Source organism: Drosophila willistoni, chromosome 3R (genome assembly GCF_018902025.1).
Source record: "Drosophila willistoni isolate 14030-0811.24 chromosome 3R, UCI_dwil_1.1, whole genome shotgun sequence".
Classification (NCBI taxonomy): domain Eukaryota; kingdom Metazoa; phylum Arthropoda; class Insecta; order Diptera; family Drosophilidae; genus Drosophila; species Drosophila willistoni.
The window spans coordinates 4,135,350-4,157,835 of record NC_061086.1 but is presented as its reverse complement, the minus strand read 5'-3'; the positions used below and the strand labels follow the sequence as shown (position 1 = coordinate 4,157,835).

At 35.6% G+C, this 22,486-nt stretch overlaps 2 protein-coding genes across 2 annotated transcripts in view; one reads left to right on the top strand and one right to left on the bottom strand.

The window, feature by feature from the left end:
* LOC6650261 (IDLSRF-like peptide) overlaps positions 1 to 22,486 on the bottom strand; it is a 43,944-nt gene that overhangs the window by 18,513 nt on the left and 2,945 nt on the right. The gene's annotated exons all lie outside the window — the stretch shown is intronic.
* LOC6650262 lies at positions 13,562 to 15,198 on the top strand. The gene has a single exon (XM_002072798.4). The coding sequence runs from the start codon at positions 13,713 to 13,715 to the stop codon at positions 14,916 to 14,918; it is 1,206 nt and encodes a 401-aa protein (XP_002072834.1). The 5' UTR covers positions 13,562 to 13,712; the 3' UTR covers positions 14,919 to 15,198.

Sequence of the window (22,486 nt, the reverse complement as noted above, 5' to 3'; positions counted from 1 at the left end):
TTTTCATGAAAATTATGCTCACAGTTTCATGCTTAATTTAACTCTTGGCGGTCATGTATATGCTTATTATATTTTTGTTGTACTTTGTTGGCCGTCTGGCTAACAACCAGTGCGAAGAAAGGTGTGTGTGACAGGACCCAAGAGCCAAGAATCCCTAAACCAAAAGACCCGTCCGTCCGACCGACCAGGTGCGTGATAGTCTCAAATTTTGTGTCATTTATGCAACATTCATTATGTGTGCAGCTCACGGCAGAACGAAGGCAAAAAGTGCTTCATTCTCCGCCCCTCTGCCACGTTTCTCCGACAACCTGTCTGTCCTGGAAAATTAATATATACCTCCTGTCCAGACCACAGTCAGTTCTCGTTTTTAATAAGTGCAGAGTGTGTTTATTTTCTGAAGAAAATGCTTCAGGTACAGGCCAGAGGGCCGAGGCTGAGAATATAAACACATTTTGTTGCCATCCGTGAAGAGTAAATGCAAAAGAAAATTGTAGGTTCAAGAGAAAAGTAAGAAAATTTTAAGTGAAAATTTATGAATAATGCGTTTCAGATATTTCTGCTTGGAGCAGTTCGCTTACAGTGAAAACCGATACTATATACTATACTAAATAATAAAAATATTTAAGTTAACCTAAGTTAATTTTAGTTAACCAAAGTAAAAGATTTTGAAGATTCGAGTGTAATTGAAATGAATCGAATAAAGAATAAACAAAGTAAGATCTTTTAGCGGAATTTAAAGCTCAACCTTTTAACACAATTTCTTTAAAATTTAGGAGTTAAATACTTAATTATTTGAAAAAGGATAATCCATAATATTGCAATCCATCTTATACAACAAATAAAGAGATAAATAAAGATAAATGTAACGAAATAATATCCTTGTCCTCATTCTTTGAATTGTAATTGCAAAATGGGTAACTAAAGGGACTTAGAGGACTTTAAATGCTTTTTAGCTGCATTCTATCTCATGTATAAATTTATATCCATTAAGCTGGTTCAGCTAATTAAGCAAGAAGTGGATAAAAGCATTAACTTGTATGAAGCAAGGGATAGAGAGGGAGAGCGAGAATGACAATGACAGAGATAGATAGAAGATGGAGAGGAAAACAATTTAATTAATTGAAAATGTGGACATGCAATGAGAATCTCATTAATATACAATTACTTGAGCTGAGATGACATTTCACTCAAATGAGAATAGATAGAGAGGGAGAGAGAATGGGATGGTAAAAGTGACACTTGGCGAATGCCATAAATATTTTTACATTGCTTAAATATAAATAAATAAATAATGGGCCATATTGTCACAGCAAAAAAATACCCGAATGGCAAAAATATTTTCTCAATTAAAGCAATGGTAACTTTGATTTTATGGTATTGCCACAAACTTTTCGATTGGTTTTTGTACTTTTCTGAGTGTTTTGCACTTTTCCTGCTTGTTTTTACAGCGATTTCCCCCTCATGTCGGAACGGAAATGCAACTGGCAAAAAACTAGTCGGAAAAATTATGTAAAATTGCAGACATAAATTACAATTTGTAATGGCTCGACAGGAAGGAAGTGTGCAAAACTAATGCAATTTGTTCCATTACAAGTGCGAGTGTGAAAGAGACAGAGCGAGTGGTGTGAAATTGTGGAAGGGAAAGAGGTAGAAGGTTGGGCTGAGATGTAAGTACTTATGCGTGCTTGAGTGATGGTTTTTTTTCTTTTCTTTTTTTTTTTTTTGGTGTCGTGTTACTGTGGCATGTAATTTTTTTACCTTTTTTTTCGTCCAGCTAGGCGCAATTTGTTGACAGGAAATGAAAGGGAAATGAAAGAGCACATCGTTAAGGTGTGAAAGCAATTTCTTGTGTCGTTTTCCAAGACGTGGCAATTGAAGGACTTACAATTTAAATGAACTAAGAAACTAGTAGTAAATGTCACTTGGTCACTCAAAAAATTAAATGAATTAAGAAAATTAAGATTAGTTAGGGAGCAGAACCGTAGAATGTAAAAATTATAGTTAAACCTAATCAAATTGTTACTAAATAACAGCTTGTCAGGAAATAAAAGCAATGCCTATATAAAGTTGTTATCTCAAAAATAAGGTAGGTATTTTGTAGTTGCAAGCTTTGCGTTTTTTTTTTTTTGCTTTATGCTGTTTGAATTCCAAACTACTTTTAGCGTTGAAAATATGGTAAGGCCATTACAATTTCCTGGATTTTTTTTCGCTGAGTCTGCTAATGATAGAATTTGGTGGTTCTTGAAATAGCTATACAGACAATCTGCTCACCTTTGTGTTGCCTATGATTAAATATATTAGAAATTAGTAAGATTTATTGACCTCAAGCCGGCTAAAAGCCAGTTTAAAAATAAAAATATCATGAAACAAATTAATTACAAATAGTAATTCAATAAATAATTAATTTTGGTTGTATTTAACTTTAACTATTTTTGATTCGACTTAAATGAAAAAAACAAGCTGATTAGTCCCTGAGTACTTCCGTAAAAAGAAAATATTCTGCAATTGGGGAATAGAAACTCTTTCAAGCCAACATGTTTTCTTTTTTTACGATTCTTCTCCATTTACCAAAATACTAATTCCATATAATATTCTTAATTAAAAAGCTTTGCGAAAACAAAGTACACAAATTACCACTTAGTAATCAAAACTTCTCGGTCTCACTTGTCGTATGTAATATGTGTTTTTTTAATTGAAATGTTGAATCGAAAACACCAAAATGGTCTCAACCAAAAACCAAATTGTCACTGGCGAGGATTTATCTATTGTGAAAAAAGCAACAACATTTTTCACATTTTTCTCGCTTGGCATGCAAACAAAACAATATAGCAAAAACAAATGACAACAAAGAGAGAAAATAAACTATGTCATTTAACTAAAATAAGCATACACGAATGTCTGACTAGAGAAGAGAACTAGAGAGTCTCAACCAACAACAGGCCACCACGCCGCCATGGCCCCGTCGAAAAGTGTGCTACAAAAAATGTTGTTTTTGAACAAAATGGCTGACTGGTTGGCTGCATTTCCACGCAATCATCCAAAATGCCAGCTCTCACAATTGTCATTTTTAGCTGGGTTAGCGTGTCGGCGGGGGCAACCGCAAAAACTAAACAATAAGTAAGCTCTCATATATATACATATTTGCAGTCAAAGTTCCCATTAGAGTCTGGGGTCAAATGGACAGCTGAAATGAATGTGTATATAAATTGTGTATACGAAATGTTAAAAGGATAACGGAGCTAAAGTCAGGGTCTCAGAGAAAAAGATACATCAATTGACAGTAAAAGAAACTTTTTTCTATTAAACGCTGCACAAGTGACTAATTGGCAGTTTGGCTTAAGGAAATTAAAGAACATTTGTACTTGATATGACAATTATGTTCAATTTTAGTAATTTAGAACGGGTTCCGCTTCCCTTTTAGCTCTAAGTACCTTAACTTGAATCTCAGGGAAATCAAACCCACTCTCATTTAAATTCAATTAAAATTTATTTAATTTTACTTACAAAAGTATTGAGCTTGTATATGGGAAATTTAAAAATTTACATGATGCCAATTGATTTCTAGTGAGATGGGTCACGTTTTCTCATTATTATATTCCAGATTAGTTTCAAATTACAATGGTTTTTTTATTTCGTATGTGGCGGACTGTGTTTCTAGTCGTGTGCTATGTTATTTGTTTTTGATAAGTATTGTTGTTTTATATAATTCTTATATCTTTTATTATTTCTTTAATTCATCTAATTTGACCTCAGCTAATTACCGTGTTTAATCTTAAGCAATACATTTGCTGGGAACATAAAAATGGGCATCAAAAACAAAAAATTTTTATATAAATACAGATTTTCAAATTCTGTCAACTGTTTTATGAGTTTTAGTTGCTATCAGGTAGAAGAATCTCTATTTAAAACATTTTAGCATTTTATCATACTGTGTAAGTAAAAAAAAGGTTTTAACCTATTTCAATTTCATCAACAAATGTCCAATTTAACACTCTCGAACTGTGAGTGGTGGAAAATCAGATAGGAAAGTAATTTTTAAAGTGTTTGTTTTGCAATGTAATTTGATAGTGACAGAACGAGTTGCACATGCCACACAAAATAGCAACTGGAACTGCAACTGGTGCGTGCCGCAAGCAATTATCCCCTGAATGGCACACACAAACAAAACAAAAACACAAAAAAGTCAACAGCAACAAACTGCAGCAATAAATGTAAATGCTTCAGTTTATCTTTATGTTTATAGCTACAGAATCAGCAGCAGCAGCAGCAGCAGCAGCAACCAGGAGCAGTGTGTTGACAGGACCTTGACCCAATTGATGACTGAATCACTGGGTCTGCCTTTGACTTCGCCTCTGCCTCGGCTTTGCCAATGTCAATGACAACGATAATAAAACGGCATAAAGCCAACAGGAAGTCATTAATTTTGATGAGTACTATATCCTGTTGAGGGAGAAATATTAATGCCCTGACAATTCTTACTTTAACAGTTTGTTAAGGGTTAATTGAATTCTTCGATTGGCAGTCATAAAATCTAGCAAGTCAATTGAGTGACAAGAAATTGATTTAGTGATTGATGTTAAATTTAACAGTTCATTTAATTGCCAAGTCAATTGTCCTTGCATTGCCATGCCAAGTGCACAATGAATAAGGAAAATAAGCTTAATGTAAATACCGCTCAGGGTCATCTTTAATGCGCTTCTTTGCCGCTGTTTTTTCTGCGTTCTCTGACTTAATTGTCATATTTCTTGACTCTCAACCCACACAACACACAAAAGTCGCAAGTGGTAATTATTTCAACATTTTCTTTTCATTTTCTCGACGGCTTTCTGTGGGGGTAGAGACATCCAAGTGCAAGGTCCTTTAGTTGGCAATTAACAGGCCACATAGAGAAATGTGTCAACGAAATGACAAGTAAAGGACCTTGGCTCTATTTTAAGTACTGCAGAATGAAAAACCCTTTGACATTTGTCCCCAAAACACACAAAATGCCAAGAAACAACAACACAAAAAATACCTGAATGCAAAAACTAGTTGGTGGCATTTTAATGGAAAATATTCAGTGGGCCATTTAAATGAAATGCTTATTTACGGCCATTCTGAAGTGGGTCAAGGTATAAGTTTGTTTAAATAAAATGATGTTAACTGATGGTTTGAAAAGGCAACCTGCGATTAGCACAAAAGACTAGATTAGGTTTAGCTAGTTTTTTTTCATTTAACAAACTTTGAGGGCTTTTTTTAATCCATTAAATTGTGTAAAGTAGCTCTTATATAAATGAGAAAATTTGTGTCTGTATTTCGTTTCTCCAATTTTGTTATCTTGTAATTTGTATAAATATCCTTTGTGGACTAAGCATATTCTTATTTTAGTATTTAATCTGTTTACTGGGGTTTGTATACCCTTGCAGTCCTTGGTAATAATATTTTTAGATGTTGGGATCTGATGTTTCATACTATCACATGAGTAAATTTCATAGCGCTTCTCGAACTAATTCACCTACTTTTCGTATAAAACTATATGACATAGTGGTCCGATCCCAAAGATTTTCATACCTTATCTGCCCCAGATAATAACCAGAGGGCCGGGGCTAACTTCGACCGCGTCAAAGGTTGTATACCCTTCCAAGTTTTTTGGGACCTCTTTCCTTACATATAGCCATCAAAGTGGAAAAACGTTTTGACTAAAAAGTCTAGGCATAGGAAAACGAAGTTATTGAGAAAAGTCACTGTTCGTGACTTTGCCGTTTGTATAGGAGCTATGTGATATAGTGGTCCAATCCGGCTGAATCCGACATATACAACCTCTGCTGAATATACAAGCCTACATGCAAAATTTTTGTAGCTCCAAAGGTCTAAGAGGAGTTTGCGTTGATCCACACGGACGGATGGACATGGCTATTTGAACTCGTCTCGTCGTGCTGATTAAAAATATATACATTATATTAATATATCCTTTTTGCAAGGGTATAAAAAGCACGGAAAAAAAATTTCACCCCGATAGCTCCTAAGATGGCTGAGTAAAACGCATACGCACAAACGGACAGACGGACATGGCTATATCGACTCAGCTTCTCATGCTGATCAAGAATATATGTACTTTATGGAAACTCGGAAGGAGTTCTGTGCGTCACAAACAACTGACCAATTTTATAATACCCTCTGCAAGGGTATAAAAAGATGTTTCCTAAATAACAATAAAATATCATATTTTACTCCAAAATATTTAAAATAAATATATTCTCAACACCTTGAGTGAATATACAAATATGTTAAATTGATTTTTTGATTCAAACAAAACTGTTTTCCTTTGCGCTGAGCACACTCAAACCCCACCTGAGTGGGACTTAGGGTATATATTTCATACTTAAGTGAGCATTTCCCCACAAGCAGAATTTCCCAACTCGACAATGACAAGACATTAGCGGTTAGGCCAAGAAATTAATGAGCTCTAATCATGAGAAATGTTTTCCGACCGTTTTAAGTCTTGTTTACATACACACAACATACGTTTCGCCGCACTCAGTCGTTGGGCCATTGATGTGTCTATATAACAAACGATTTTAGTTAATTGAAGGCACGTAATATAATGTTTTTGTGCTGAGACTTGAATCTATTTTTAGTTAACTGGTAACTCGCTGGAATAATTTTTTCATGGATATTAAATTTGTCTAGTGTGTAAAGAGACGGAAAATGAGAAACAGAAATTTGTCATTGTTCTCTGCTTTTGGCTTGGGGCAGAGAAAACATTTTGGTAACTTTTTACATTTTTGCTGTCACCTGCACAAAATCACACGGTTCAACGGTTTAATAAACAAATTACAAAGGTCCTTTAAGGATTATTGTGCTTGTTTTACTGTGTTATGCCCTTTTTAAGAGAGTGAGAGATGGCAAATATTGAAATGATGTGACTCTTTGACATTTAATGCTCCCTCTGATGGCAATTTGAGTCGCAGTTTGTTAAAGACGAGGTCGAAATGGTTTTGTCATCGGAGCAGCAATTGCGTTTTGCGGTTAAGAGCTTTGGCCATACTGATGATAATGATGATGATGATGACAACATTGATGATGGCTGACTGGTGTTTGGTTTCCCATTTTTACATGCAGCTCAAGTGTCATCAGTTTTAATGGCATTAAAATTGATCCTGTGGTTCACTGACGATAAATGGCATTTTTTCACACAGGTAAAGCACGTAAACACAACTTTTTCCTTCGGTAAAAAAAACTAACTAAAATGTTTTACCAGTTAATGGAGAGATTGCCAAGAGTAATTTTATTCAAATTCAGAGCTTGCCTTGGGTAGTCCTGCCTAAGAGTAATCTGTATAGCAAACTTTAAGGTTTGGTTTCAATTTAATACATTTTAAAGCTTGTATAACAAAACACAGCTGTACATATAACTATACATAATTTATCTGCAAGCATTTCATAAGTCCGTCATCATTTTTTCTGTTGCCCTGTGACTTTTGTAACTGCATACATACACACTGACTGTTTGCCATCAATCTTGCCCATAATCCATCCCCGAGTTAATCTTAAATAAATTTTCCACGAGCACATTTAATCGATAAGCTAAACCCAGGTAGCGGATACCACATACCAACTGACAGCAGCATCACATGTTGGGGAAACAGAGAAACAAAATGCAAACATTTCCAGTATCATTTGCCTCACGGCTTAGCGCTTTACATTTTGCCAACACATTCATTCCCTGACAATGGTGCTAATACCCCTAAGATATGCTATAGGGCTGTAAGAACAAAAACAAAAAACAAAAAAAACGGATGTAAATATGTAAATTAAATCCAGGCAAAGTAAAATACAAAAGGCAAAAAAATACATACACACTCACACACTCAGAATAAGGAGAGAAGGAAACAAAAATATCTCGGTGCAACAGTTTATAAATTATTTATATAAAAATATGTGTGAGTGCGTTTTGCAGTAGGTATCCCAGCGTTGACAACGTTGTGTGGAAATCAGGCGATAGGGGATTAAACCTCAGTCAACAGGCATCCAATTGTTGTGCCTCTCACGCAGTCAAGGGAACTGAACTGAAGCAGAATACCAGCTGCGTGCCAGAATTCAAATAATCGGCAAAAATTGTTAAAAGCAGCTCAAAAGTAAAATGAACCAAGAGGGGTGGCTTCAATTTTCCAAACGAGGGTGGCAAAAAAAATATACCATGAGGTTCGCAAATTTTTGGAAAAAATCTGCGATTTCGAAATTGGCGATGAAAAAAGCTCACCAAAAGGCTAGATATTCATGCCATTGTTGCTAAAAGCTAAATTTAAATATCTAATGATTTTTCACAAAAATATTGATCCCTAACTATCTACTAAAGGTTTTAATCGACATTTATCAATCGAGTTGTTCTTAGCAAACTTTCTAATCTACTCTCGCTTAAATGATATCTCTCTTCTTTTTTTTTTTTTGTCATTCCTTTTTTTTTTGAGACATGCCATACATGCAATAATGGCTGTTTTAAATATTTATAAATATGCCAGACTCCAGGTCTCTGGCTAAAATGTGTAACAATAAATTGATTAAAGCTCAGCTGGTAGGAATATGAAATGAACTTTAAAGGAGTGAGGCAAAGATTAACCAAAAGAAATTTAATATTTAACCCGATGCCAAGAATATTAATATTGAATTCAGAGTTCAATTCCGGTTGTGATACCATTGAGCCAGTGAGTGGGTAGAAATAAATTTATATTCCAAATGGGTAAAATTTCTATTATGGAGACCGGATTAATAAAATATTAGTAGATAAAAAGTAAAATTTAAGGTGAATCATCGATTTGTTCTTTGATACGAGTAAAAATGAACTATGTTTTACCTTAAAAATTGCTTATGAATTGTTAGTTCCCGTTAAAAAAAAACACCTCCCAATAACTTAATATGCATTAATCACTTATTTTAAGCAGTGGTTTATCTAGCTGGGTGAAGGCTAATTTAACCCCTTAAGAACGCCATAGGCAGCCGAGCAATTCACATTTTGACACTCGATAGAAAACTCTTGGAATGTCCTGCAGCTAGCACATAAACCTAGTTGCAAACATGATTTTTGGACAAAACTTCTCTAAAATATATTTTATATAGTTTTCCGATTAGCTCTTGCATACCTGGGCCATTGCAACAGTTGGACATAGGACATCGCTTCAAGGCAGCGCCTAAAGGACTCTTATACGCTTACATGAGTTTGGGTATTAGCCCTTATAAACATATTCAGCTAAGTACTTTTCCCTAGATCCTTAGTGCACCCTCCACCTTAATTTAAGCCAAGTTAGTATTGAATGCTATACTTTCTATAGATTTCATTAAATTCCTATTAATTTACTTAAGTTAATTTGTTTTTCTGACACAGTTTTTTTCCTCACAAAAGTAAAATCAATAATTATGAATATGAACTCGAGTTTTTTGTTTTTTTGACGTTGCAACTTTGGCATTTGATGTTATAGAGACTCAAGAAGTAATGGTGAATTCCCACGTAAGTTAATCAATTTTACCCCCCATTGCCTTCCATATTTAATCATATTTCATTTGTCCATGGCGCAGCTGTTCAAATTCCAATTGCTTTCTTTTGGAGTGTGTGTGTTTGTGTGTGTCTGTGTACTATCACATCAAATGTTGATGATTTAGCTCGTAGGCAAATCCATGCCATCAATCAATCAATCTAAAATGCAGAGAACAAGTCTATACCACGCCCATTATATTGACAAATAGCCGCCCACTTGTGAGAACAGACAGTGAAAGAGAAAGATAGCAAGAGAGCGTTCAATTGTCCTTATCATATCCCTGATACTCTTTTAGGCCCATGGCTCTCATCTGGCCACATTTATCTGACAATTATATGGTCAATAATTTATTGCCATGATGACAGGCCGTGTCGGATTTCGCCTTTTTTGCTCTTAGCTCTGCTAATTTATGCCTCATTTAATAGGCTATAGTTTTTGCGCTCTTGTAAAGATCCTTTTTCACTGTTTTTGATTGAATTCGACGGAGTTCGATATCTGTTTTTTTTTTGCATTTATTTGATTACCCAACTTAATGACTTTGTAATGATTTTTGCTTGATTGCCTTCAGGGGAGGAATCGTGGCGGTGGAAATATAAGCTAAGGGCAGAGCAATAAGGTCAAAGGTTGGCAATTAGTTATATTGCCATTTGTCATATCGGATTATGGTAAATCAAAAATCAATAAAAGAAAAAGAAAACAAGTGCAAAGAGAAACCAAATATTTCGTGTGAAATTTCGTAACGAAGGCAATTGCTTAGTATAAATAATCACATTATTCCTGTCCAGACATGGCGAAAAATTTATTTGCCATGCAAATGAAGTTATTAAGCCAATCCAAGTAGCCAAACTCTGTTCATTAATTTTCATCTGCCACTGGCGAGGCCATAAAGAAAATATATGCAAATCCAGGCAAACCGCCAACCAGAAACAACCAGACGAGAAACTTTTTCGATTTGCCACCGTAAATTATATACTATATAAACACACATACACCCACACACACACACACACACTTACATATATTGACAGAAATTATAAGAAGTTGGCCACCAAAATGGTAAATGTGGGCTGATAATAAATCAAAAATTCAACTGACTGCAGTTAAATTTATGTAAATTTATGCTAATGCCTCGCAACAGACAACACAAGATACAAGTCGTAAAAAGGAAACAAAAAGAAGGTCAAGAAGCAAAGAAGAGAATGAGGACAAATGTCACTGGTATAAATCAAATTAATGAAATGAAAAGTGAAAGCAATTCAAACAAAAAAAACAGTTCACATGAAAGTCACACACACACAAACACTCTAAATCAACTTGCTCACATGGCGTATGCGTAATGAGTAGAGCAGACGCATAAGTAATTTATGAATAATTGACAGATGAAAAGGTAAATGTATGAGATGCGCCATCTAAGAACCTCACACATATATTCATATGTCTGTGTGTAAGGGTTGTGTGAGCTAAAGGGGCAATTTACATAGCAGCTGCTGTTACTCATCATGATTATTTAAAATAAACATTCTGCCGTTTTGGCTTTATAACCATTTATCACATTCGCCAGATTTATATGTGGCCATTTAAAGTTAAAGGAAGCAGCAGAAAAATGTCTGAAAATAACACAAAACAGACCAAACTGCAGGTTATTGCTGCCCTGAATTTTCAATCTCAGTTGCGCCCTTCTAGGAATATTTATTGATTTTCCTATAACGTATATCGATGTATGCCATTCTATACATACCTATACATATATATACATACATACATACATATAATTTATATATGGTTTTACGTATTTCTTTTGACGCTGTTAATGGTAATTGACGTCTGCATAACCATTAAAGGGTTTTATGGCAATGACGTGGGCATTCTCATAGGGCGATGAGTCTAAATTCCCTTTTTTTAAGGGTTGCGTGTTTTACATTTTTTTCGCCCCGTTTCTTTTCGTCTTGGTGTCTGTCTACCAAATAAGCCAAAAAGCTATAAATATGCTTTAGTGAGATTTATATTTAGTCCTAGCCACGTCTATTGATTGATAAATTTTTTGGGTGCAGAAGAAATTCCAGTTGAAGGAGAAGAGGCGAAACGATTTCAGCCTCTGTGTCATTGGGAAAATATTTCTATTTGTTTAAATTTACCAATTTTGTGGCAGTATTTCAAGAAATTCTAACCAAGAGTTGAACAAAATATGGAAATTGTGGGTTACATTATAACTAAATATAGAAAGTCATCTAATCATTTAACAATATAAGTATTACATAGATTAATGTGTGCAAAAGTTACCAAGAGTTACCCAATTCAATGTATATAACATTGAAGTCTTTACACTTATGTTTTTGGCAGAATAACCTCAAAAATAGGATTTTTGCAATTTCCATTCATAATGTGAATGCTTTCAACTAAAAAAGGCATTTGCCAATTTCCAATTAAAAATTGTAAATTGATTTCTTTTGATAGATATTTTTTAATAACAAAATTTGTTTTTCTATATGTTTTCATTCTATTCAGTTTTTTCCTTTGGTTGCTTTTGCCATTAAAAGTTTCGCCAAGCAAAGAAAAAATATTTGCCAATTCAACAAGTTTGCTAGCCTGTCGACGGGTACACAATGTTTGATATACATATATATATGTAAGTATATACATAGAAGATTGCCGTCTGTCTGTGTATACTATATAAATTTCAATAAACCAAACATTTGACTAGGTTAGACAGGCAAAAGAAGGAGAAGAAGAAGAAAAGCTTCAGCAGCAACAGCTTGAAGAAAATTGTGGAAAAATACTAAGAGACGAAATTCTTATTCCTTTTTTTTGTGCGTGTTTTTTTTGTTTTTGGGTGGGGGGTTTTCTCGTAATTGTTGATGACGGCATTGAAGTCATCTTTATGATTGGGTCAAACTGGAACGTCGCCCAAATAAATGCCAAATGACAGAGACAATAGACATAAACCCTAAATGAAACGTAGCTCTAGCTGCCAGCTTGGTAGCTCAGTCCCAGGCGAGATGTCAAGGCAAATACATCAAAGTTGAATTTATTAGACAAGTCGCAGCAGCGGTGGCATCAGCATTGTTTTTCTGCTCTCAATTTCCGTTTCCTGTCAGAGCAACACACACACACACACACACATACAAATAATGCTGACAAATGGAAATCCCCCAAAGACAGATGAACGATAAACTTGCCATTACTCATACCAAACGAAATGTGCAATAAAAATTAAGACTAAATATATAGTAGGTAGAATTTAATAAACACATGAAAGTCTTTTCATCACAATGTGTTGGCGCGCTTTAAACCCAAACTCTTGTGGCTTAATCTGTCTGGCCAGTCATAAAAGTGGAAAACTGTAACTTTGTTTTGGCTCTGTAATAATGAAATATCAGCATGAATCCCAGCTAAAAAATTCTTTAAAGTTCAGCCAACAACAAAAGGAAAGAAAACAGACACACACACACACACACAAAGAATGTGGAAAAACTCGTAAAACTTGAGCAATCGCGCATAAATCTCCAACAGACAAAATGGCCAACTGTTGTCCTTCTCCAACTCCTCGTCTAGTTCACCTACTTTTTGCTCTGTTTTGTTGCTGGTCCTGGAGAACAAAAGAAAGAAAGTTTTCAAGTGTAGATAGCGAAAGGGAAAGACGATTGGGGCCAACAACAATAACAGACTCGATAGATTCAAACAGATACCATCCAAACATGTGGAAGGAGAATGTCGTTAGGGGAGACTTGTTAGGCTTAGCATTTTAATTGTGTGGCAAGTGTGAAGCAAGTCTCAAGTAATTTATAGACTACACAAGGAAGAGAAAAATTTGCCGTAGGGCCAAATGTTATAATAACAAAGTGAACTTCAGGGAAATCGATATTTCTAGTCGTCTCTATTTGGATTATCCTCCTGTTGAAGTCAACGACTTTGAAGACAAGAATTCTTTACCTTTTCTATGATAGATTTTCCAACATTTTCATTTAAAGCAAATTTCGAAATTAACTTAAAACCCAGCAAGCACTTGATTAATAGTTGTCAATCAATTTTGACTTAATATATTTTAGTCTTTAGTCTCGATTTGTATTTGGTTTGTTTCGATCAGCAAACAAAAATTTAAAAAATTACCCAAAATTACATGTGTAGCTAAAAAAAAAAAAGAAAAATATTGTTTTGTGAAAATTTGCCTTTTTTTAAAATTAAAATTTGCGTGTGGTAAAATATGCAGGCCCACCATGCGATGCCTGATTTTCGTTGCCGGAATAATTGCCAGCACAAGGAATGCCAGAGACATGCTCCATTGGGTCTGATTGATCAACATACGCAATGCAAGTGCCTGGGCGAGGTGAATGCCTCGTCTATCTTCTTGGAGAATGTCCTGGATCTGGCGAATACCTTGTCCCAGATCATGATCGTTTGTGGCCTGCACGAATGCAAGGCCAAGTCGACGGTGGATATTATCACTTATGCCTTTTTGCATTACGATCAGGTTTGCTATTGCATCGACACGACGCCAAAGAAGCGTTTAAGGAAAGAGGATCTATTCCATGAATTGGGCAAAAAGTCACTGATGAATAAGGTTGAGGCACATTTGGCCTATTCGATTATCAAGCGGGGCTTTAAGGCCTTCTACTATGAACCGAAGAAGGAATTGACTTACGATGATCAGGGTAGACCCTCATATAATGATGAATGCGTCTGGGTACATGCAGCTCGCAAGTCAGCCGAAAGTTATGCCCGTTTCGATGGCCTCTCCTGTTCAGATCAATTGGCCTACGAGGCAAAAATAAAAATTGCCTATAAGAAATTCTATGATCGCATGCAAACGCGTAAACGTCAACCCGAGGGCGACGATTGCAATTGTTGCTTCTGTGCCAAGAAACGGGGACATCTGGTCTATGCCAAGGAACCAGTACCATGCAGCACCAAGCGCAAGCCGAAACACGTCTGTCCCTATTGCTGCAAGAAGAAGGAGAAGAAGCAATATATCCATCCTGCACGACAGTCAGCTAAATGTCCCAAATGCCACAAATCAAGGAAGTTCTGCTGCTGCACCAAATTGGACTTCAATTTGCAGTGGGTCAAGAGCATATGGGATCGTCCAGATTTCAATCAATATTACAAGAATGAGATTGCCGAGATTGAAGAGCGCCTGGTCAAGGGTTCGTGCTGGCTGCCACCAGAGCCTGTTTTGGAGCATCTCGACGCCGAGGAAGCGGAAGAGGAAGGGGACGAGGCATACGAGTTTTCACCAGAAGCCCAATTAGCTTTAGCCGGCAAGAAAGTGCCAGCTATCAGTGAGGATATGCAACAGTCTCAGCAAGGTTCTCAAATGGGCAGTCCTGTAAAAACTGGAGAGACAACCGCACCAGGCACAGCCGCAGGCTCACGAATTGGTTCTATTGCCGCCGAAGGAGATGCCGCATAAACCGCCAATTTGAACTGAAACTCTGTACGCTGAGAATTAAAGTCAGAAAATTTGTAGATAAACAATCTCAAGGATTTTCTATATTACTTCCATTAATTAACCAGAATACGTATATCTATCTTCAGATCAATCAACCAATCCTTTGAAACATGAAATATATTCCTAAGTCGGTGTGCCAAAATCAGAACGAACTGATTGAATGTCTACAATGTTTTTCAAAATTATCAAATTTAATTGAATTAGTAAATAAATAAATGGCTATCCTGTTATTTTGCTCTAAGGTCACAGAAAATGTAGAGGGACAATCCTCAACTGATAATAGTTTCAGCAGTCCTTGAGTGTTTATTTAATTTGTTATTCTCAAAGTAAAATTAATTTGCAAACAAATATTTTCTCAAGATCCAAAGCATGCTTAAGTACAGTCACCACAAAACTGCGGAAGCAATAAACAGCACAAACAAATGTTAAATGACAAATGTCCGGGCTTATGGGCTTAAGCTCTTGGAAACAAGTATTCGTAATATTATCCGCACATGTTGCTCTAGCCAACTTCGAGGCACTTCATCATTGTGGCTCGCTCTTGTTCTCGGTTTCGAGCTTGAGGACTGTTGAGCAAAGGTAGAGAGAATATGCACTTAAGTGCAAACTGTACCTGATGCAAGCCCTAAAGAGAGCGTGAGCGGGGGAGAGCATCAGTTAACACAGTTTGCCATTAGTTTGAATTTCCGAGCTCTTCTCCTTTCCACACTCTTTTTCTGTTTGCTTTATGCAAATGTTTTAGGTTATAGCTGACCAGCTTTTGGTATGAACTTTAAGTATGAATCTCTTTTGGCCTTCTTTAAAAACGAGTTTCTCTGCTTTTTTCGGGTGAAGCAAAACTTTTTGATGACAGAACTGAGTGAAAAGTTTCCACTACTCTTCCCTTTTACTTTTTTTGTTGGTGCCCCACTCATTTTCACTTTCAACGCCGTACAACTAAGTGCACTTTGTGGAAACTTTTTGGGGCAATGTCAGCATATTGCAGCAGCAATAACTTTTTGGCTCTTTTAAATGGTTTTCTGCTTCAAATCAAACCTCAATTGAGCTCCACAATTATTTCTGTCTGAGTGCGTATGTATATTCAGACTAGATAATAATAAATAATTTACACCTTGCCGACCGCAAAAGCGAAATGTGTAGAAAATTTAAATGCATTTTGCGGTTTGTGGCATAAAAACCGAAAACTAAACTCAATTAATAATTCATAGACATAGACTAATTATTTCAACGTTTTCCGAACTCCATAGACACACAAAAGCCACAAAAGGTATAGAAATTAAATTCATCTATTGGTTTCCTCCCCAAATAATCAACTAACCAGCCCCTCACAAACATTTCATTGTCAATTCGTGCGTTTTCTTTCGTGAGGTTTTTTTTTCTTTTTTTTCGCTTTACGCGTTGTTTAATTTAATTTATGAATACTTCATAAATTTAAACGAAAATGGAAATGGAAAATGCAATATGGAATAATTAAATATTTAAAATGTTCTCCGGCAAAAAGCCCAACCCACAACTCTGTCTCTACGACCCCACCATACTAACCTCCTGGAGCCCCCATGTTGTTTCTTAATAACTCTAATTGAGGGTAATGTTTAGCAGCAATATGAATAGCATTTTGTTATGTCAATTAGTTTTAATGGATATCAAGTTGATAGGGCTAAGCATACTTAATTACTATTCTAAGCAAATTCTCTTCCAAAATTAATTAAATGTGCAATTTTATCAGCCTTAAGGTTATTTTGTTAATGTGCAAACATTTTCTTATCTTTAAGCTATCCAAAGCGGACAATATATTTTCTATCAGCGCCAAAAGTCCCACATTCTTTTCATTTTTCTATGTTAGTCTAAGCTGTGGCAGAAATGAGTAAGTGAAAAGCATAATTTTCAAGCAAAATAGCTGACTTAAGAGCATAAAACTAAACTAGTTGTTAAAATTTTGCAGAAAAAAGCCATAAGGAGATGCGATATTAGTTCACACTAGCAGCTTAGTCAAAAATGCTTGAGGCAAACTTTTATCCCTGCTTAGCTTTGCTTGCCACAATCTTTCTACCAGTGGTTGAGATGAGTTTTAGTTTAGTAAATGGCTTGCTCTGTTAAAATCCTTTGCCAGCATGTTGCATATTGCAAATAAAGTCCTTACTGTGCACTCCTCAACCACATTCTGCATAATAGATACTATGTGGGCACTGGATCCATTGGAGATAAACACAAATAGTTCCAAGTACTTTAAATGTTTGATTAAGTTTATTTTGTTTTGCATTTTGTTTTAGTTTTGATCAAGTGCTAATTAGCACTAGATTCTTTTCATTGCTGCATCAGTTGCGACATAATTTTTTCTCTGCTACTTTTCCTCTCTCTTCATGTCTATTCCCTCTGCCTCTTTGCTCATAAGGTAAGCATTTGTCTGACCTTTCGTACAGATTTCATTCAAAAGTTACATCATCTCATTCAGCATGACCAATTCCAAGTAAACTTGGCCAAAAAGATGCCAATTAACAGCTAATTCCCATGCAAACACACAATTTATTTTAGCCCAAAAAAGTTGGCAATGAAAAATATAAAATCCCTTTGGCCTTATCACACTTTAGCCGATTTTATTAAAGTTTACTTGAGATAACCGTCAACTTTCAGTTATCGTGCTTCCATTTATCCTAAGGGAGCTGCGATTTTCTGCAGTTTTGCAGTTGCTTCAAACTCCAAAAAAAAACTTAATTAATGCTTTAAACCAGACACTTGAAACTTTAAATTATAAAATATGTCGCTTCTTTTAATGGATTTTTCCGAAAAGTAAATTCTAGTTGGCGGGATGCATGTGCGTGTGGGTATTCCGGGGGAAAAGTTCATGTGCATTAATTTCCGTCATAAATTTCTCACGCGAAATTTCTTCTGCATGCCCAATAAGTAGTTACGAGTAGAAACATTTCGCTTACGGTGTATATTTTGTGTGTATGTCAAAAGCTTGTTAAATTGTGCGGCAAATGTTGTGGAAAAAGTTTTTTAGTTTTCAGGTGGCATCTTTCAATATACAGGGTAAATCAATTTGCCGCCAGTTTATGCAATCTGGCTAGCACCTGACCCAAAACGTGATGGCCAATAACTTTTTTACCTATTGAATCTTAGGACATACACAAACACACCCACCCAAATCTATATACAAATGTATAGAGGATGCAGTCAGTGTCGAAGACGATAAAGGGGGCTTCCTTTTAACCGTAGAAATGCGCAAGTCACAAGTGGATTTCGAGTGCAAAAAGCTCTTCAAAGCATTTCTGCATTTGTGGTAATCTGCGTTTCCTTTTTACATTCTGTACAAAATACACTTAAATATATATATATATATATATATTTACGAACATGTGCTTATACATTTCTTTTGCTTGGAATTGGATTTTATGGGTTTTGTGGGATTCCATTTGCGGCTTCAGCTGCTGCTGCTTCTGGTTAGTGTCATTTGCAATATACATCCTTTTTTTGCCTTTAAACATATGTAAAGTAGCTCAGCGAAAACAAATTGCTTGGAGAGCTAGAAAAGTAAGAGATAATATTGCAAGTGCAAATGCTAAAGGATTGTGTGAAATAGAAACACCAAAGAAAAATGTCAATGAAATTTCTGATAGTTTCCCATATTGCAGCGAAAACAATTTTACCTTGAAAATCAATAAACTAACCCTTGATAAACGCTTCTGCTGTTCGACCAAAAAAAGGGAAAAAGAAAAAATGGTGTGGTTCGTCACTTTTGTTAATGAAAAGTCAATGTTTTCCTCTACTAGTGCTATTTTTATAACATAGCTTTCCGTTAAGGTAACATGGCGAATGAGTAATGAATGCAAACAAGACCCTTTTGACTCTCTCTCTTTCTCTGCCACCCCGCGGGCAACTGCTCACTATATGCCCTGTGAGTTTTTGCATATTAAATGAGTTGATTTTTTGTGTACTTTCATATATATGTATGTGTATTTTTTTTTGCTTCTTTACTTTTTTGTTCGTTAATCAAACGAGTCATATAAAAAAATATATACTTTTACTTTTCTATAGCAAAATTGACAAGACATAAAATAAACATTTCTATCTACCGAAAGAAGAACTACTTTTTATTAGTGTGTATGTGTGTAAGTGTGTAAATGCGTGTGTTGTTTTTGCATTTATTTTTACGCAAACATTGGAACATCGTAATAATTTTATGACGTCATTAAAGAAATATAGCATTTAAATAGTTATGACTTGGCGCGTCTGTGTCTGGAATTTAGGCTGTCCAAAACGAAGAAGAACATAAAAACCTAAATTTGAGACGCAAGAAAACATTTTCGATATATTTTTTTTTTCTTCAGGAATTTTTACCTCTTTAAGTGAAAAACATTTATTGAAATTTAATATCTAAAATATTTAAGAGTTGAATTGAAATCATTGAAAATAAATATTGAAGAGAGAACGAAAAACTTATTGGAAAACCTACTTCTTGAATTGAAACAATGAAACGTCAAATGCTATTATTGGGAAAATATACTTATTTGAGTAGGAAACTATGGCAAATAAATTAGAGAAATATCTTGTAGTACGAATTTCAAGGAAAGTAATAAAGTAAATTTCATGCAAAGTAATAATAATAAGGCCCAACTCTGGGCCTAACGACTCTTGCCGTAGGCATTAGGAGAAATGCTTTCTCAAGAGAAACTTTCTAATGAAACTAAAACCATATATTATATCCCCTTCCAATGGACATTTTAGTACAACATTTGCTTACATGATTTGGCATAATTTGAGTGGCCAATCACTTGAGTTAATTAGGCTTTTAGCCCATTCGCCAAAATGCTATGCCACATCATTTCCATATCAAATGAAATGCAATTTATCACAAACACACACAGACACAAGCACAAACAATCTCATTTTGTAATCCAACTGTCATTTTGATGATGCCGCTGATGATGGTGAAATGGCGAACACAGAGAGAGAGAGAGAGAGAGAGAGAGAGAGAGAGAGAGAGAGAGAGAGAGAGAGAGAGAGCGATTCCAATGAAAATTAGAAGGAATACCACGATTTGGCTAAAACAATATATGCCATGAATATGGCCTTGAACGACTTTTAATTATCAACCAACAGCAAAAGCAGCAGCAGCAGCAGCAGCAGCAGCAGCAGCAGCAGCAGCAACAGCCGCAGAAGTAACAGCAGCAACAGGAAGAGCAACAGCCATCAGAGCCACAGGAACCCCTTTAGGGTTCGCTTCATTTGCATATTTGCATATCTAATAAAATTGCTATGCAAATTTGCATATCAATGCCCAGGCCTAGTTTCACTCTCTCTCACACACTCTCTCTCTCTCTCTCTCTCTCTCTCTCTCTCCGGGTGTGTGTGAACTAAATCAAGGCAATCAGCCATAATTAAACTGTCAGCATAATTAAATTTATTACTTAGAATGTGTAATGCCTTTTATGGCACTTTTTACTCAAGAAAATACATTTCTTTCCTTCTGGTTCGTAAAATTCCTTTGCTGGGCAATAACCATAAATTTATTTTTTCCTTGCAAAAATTTCGTTTAATCAAAATATTGTTTGACATATTTTAAGGCTAAAATTTAATAATTTGTTAATTTATATGCGTACAAGTGTTATTTATAAGTATGATTTTGTCATTTGTCATTGATTATTACCCACGACCATAAGTAGGGCGTAAAATTTAAGTTATTTATTTAAGATTTTTTTCATTTAGTAAGAATTCATAACTCTTTATATAAAAATCTAATATATTTCCTATTAACAAAACTGGGTTCTTGGGTTTGTCCTGACTTACAAAATAAAGTAAAAGTAAAGAAAAAGCCATTAAAAGTTTTGTTCACTCTACAAAAATTTGCTTTGTCCCTTACCTTCAGTCACTTTTGCCTCTAATGAGCAACATGTAAAAGAAGGTAGAAAACCTCCAAAGGGTAAATTAATTTTTTCCCCATTTTAGTTAGAACAGAAATTTAACCTTTTTAAATGAAATTTACTTTTCTCAACTGGCTTGCAGATCTGAACTAGTTCGTTGGCCATAATGTGAACGTAATCACGTTTTAGTTTCGTATTTTGCTGGCTGAGCTTCTCCCTGATGATATTTGGATTCTCTTGGTTTTTATGCAAATCTCATTTTGAATATTCTGTGGCAGTGGCTGCGGCAGTTGCAGTCGCTGTTGCAAGTTGAAATGATCACGTAAGAGCTTCTAACTGGCTTACACAGACGCACACACAGAGCCTTAGTGGGTCAGAGAGTACAGGGTGGGAACATGAGAGATGCAATTGCATTTGCATGTGTGGCACGCTTCGTTTGGCGCCTGAAACTATGCTATACGCTTTGTTTGCCATTTGTTGCCGCTTAAGTCACTCGCTTTCTCTTGAGCGCAGATAACAAACATCCGAATGATTGCCAACAGCTGTCCATTCGTTGGTTCTCCCTTGTGGTTGGACTTATGTGTTTATTCCTTACTTTGTTTGTTTTTTTTTTTTTTGGCCACGAATAAATTAACTATTACATAATTCATTCACATAGTAAAACTAATTAAATTATATGCTTCATATTTATGGTACTCCAGACAATTGGAAGTAAATGAATATTAAAGTAGGTCAAATTCAGTAAGGCTAAACTTCTACAAGTAGGGAGTAAAACAAAATCAATAAAGGGGAGGGTGAAGCAACTACCACTGACTCTTTTTCAACATTAAGAACCATTTTCAGTTGCAGCAGGAAAAACTATTTTCAAACTGTCATCAAACGATCCACTCTATGTGGTCTATTGTTGTCCACGTTTATTAACTGCCATAGGATCATCAAGCGTGGAAAAAATTTAACCGCGACGGTCGTTTCCGCCAAACACCCCATCACCCCAACTCCACCGTCTACTTCACCTTCGTTGTGGTTCGTTAGTGTCCGTCAGTCACAAAAGCCAAATGCCACAAGTACAAAGCCATGCCGCAATAAATAACCAAGAGCAGGCAAGAGTGAAAAACGGAAAGGCCAAGCACAAGCCAACGCAACGAAATGCAACGCGGCGAGTAGGAAAACGAGAACGAGTTTCCTTTCACGATGACTGAAACTGCAGTTAGCCGGTGTGTCACAAGCAGAAAACCCCACAGCAGCAACAAGCAGCGTACCGCAAATTATTACACTAAGCAACACATAAACTATACAGATTTTGCCTCCAACATAGAACAGGCTAGCATACCATAGAATGTGGTATCCTTTGTTGTATTAACTATTGGGCTAAAAAATGTGTTTTTTTTCTAGTCCCGTTTGTTGTTTGTATTGTTTTGTATATCTAGGCCATTGTTTTAAAGGAGTTCTTAAATATCTCACAAGTTTTAGCGACGTTGTAAACGTACTCAAGGCATATTTACATAATTAGAGACGCCTCTTCAAAATAAATAATTCGGAAACAACAGCCAAAAACCTGCAAAATTTGTATAATGGTTTGATCAATTTTAATCTGCTCCATTGCATCTTATGTTATGTTGGATAGTTTCTGGTTTGCCTTAATCAACTTTAAACAACTTTCTGGCAAAT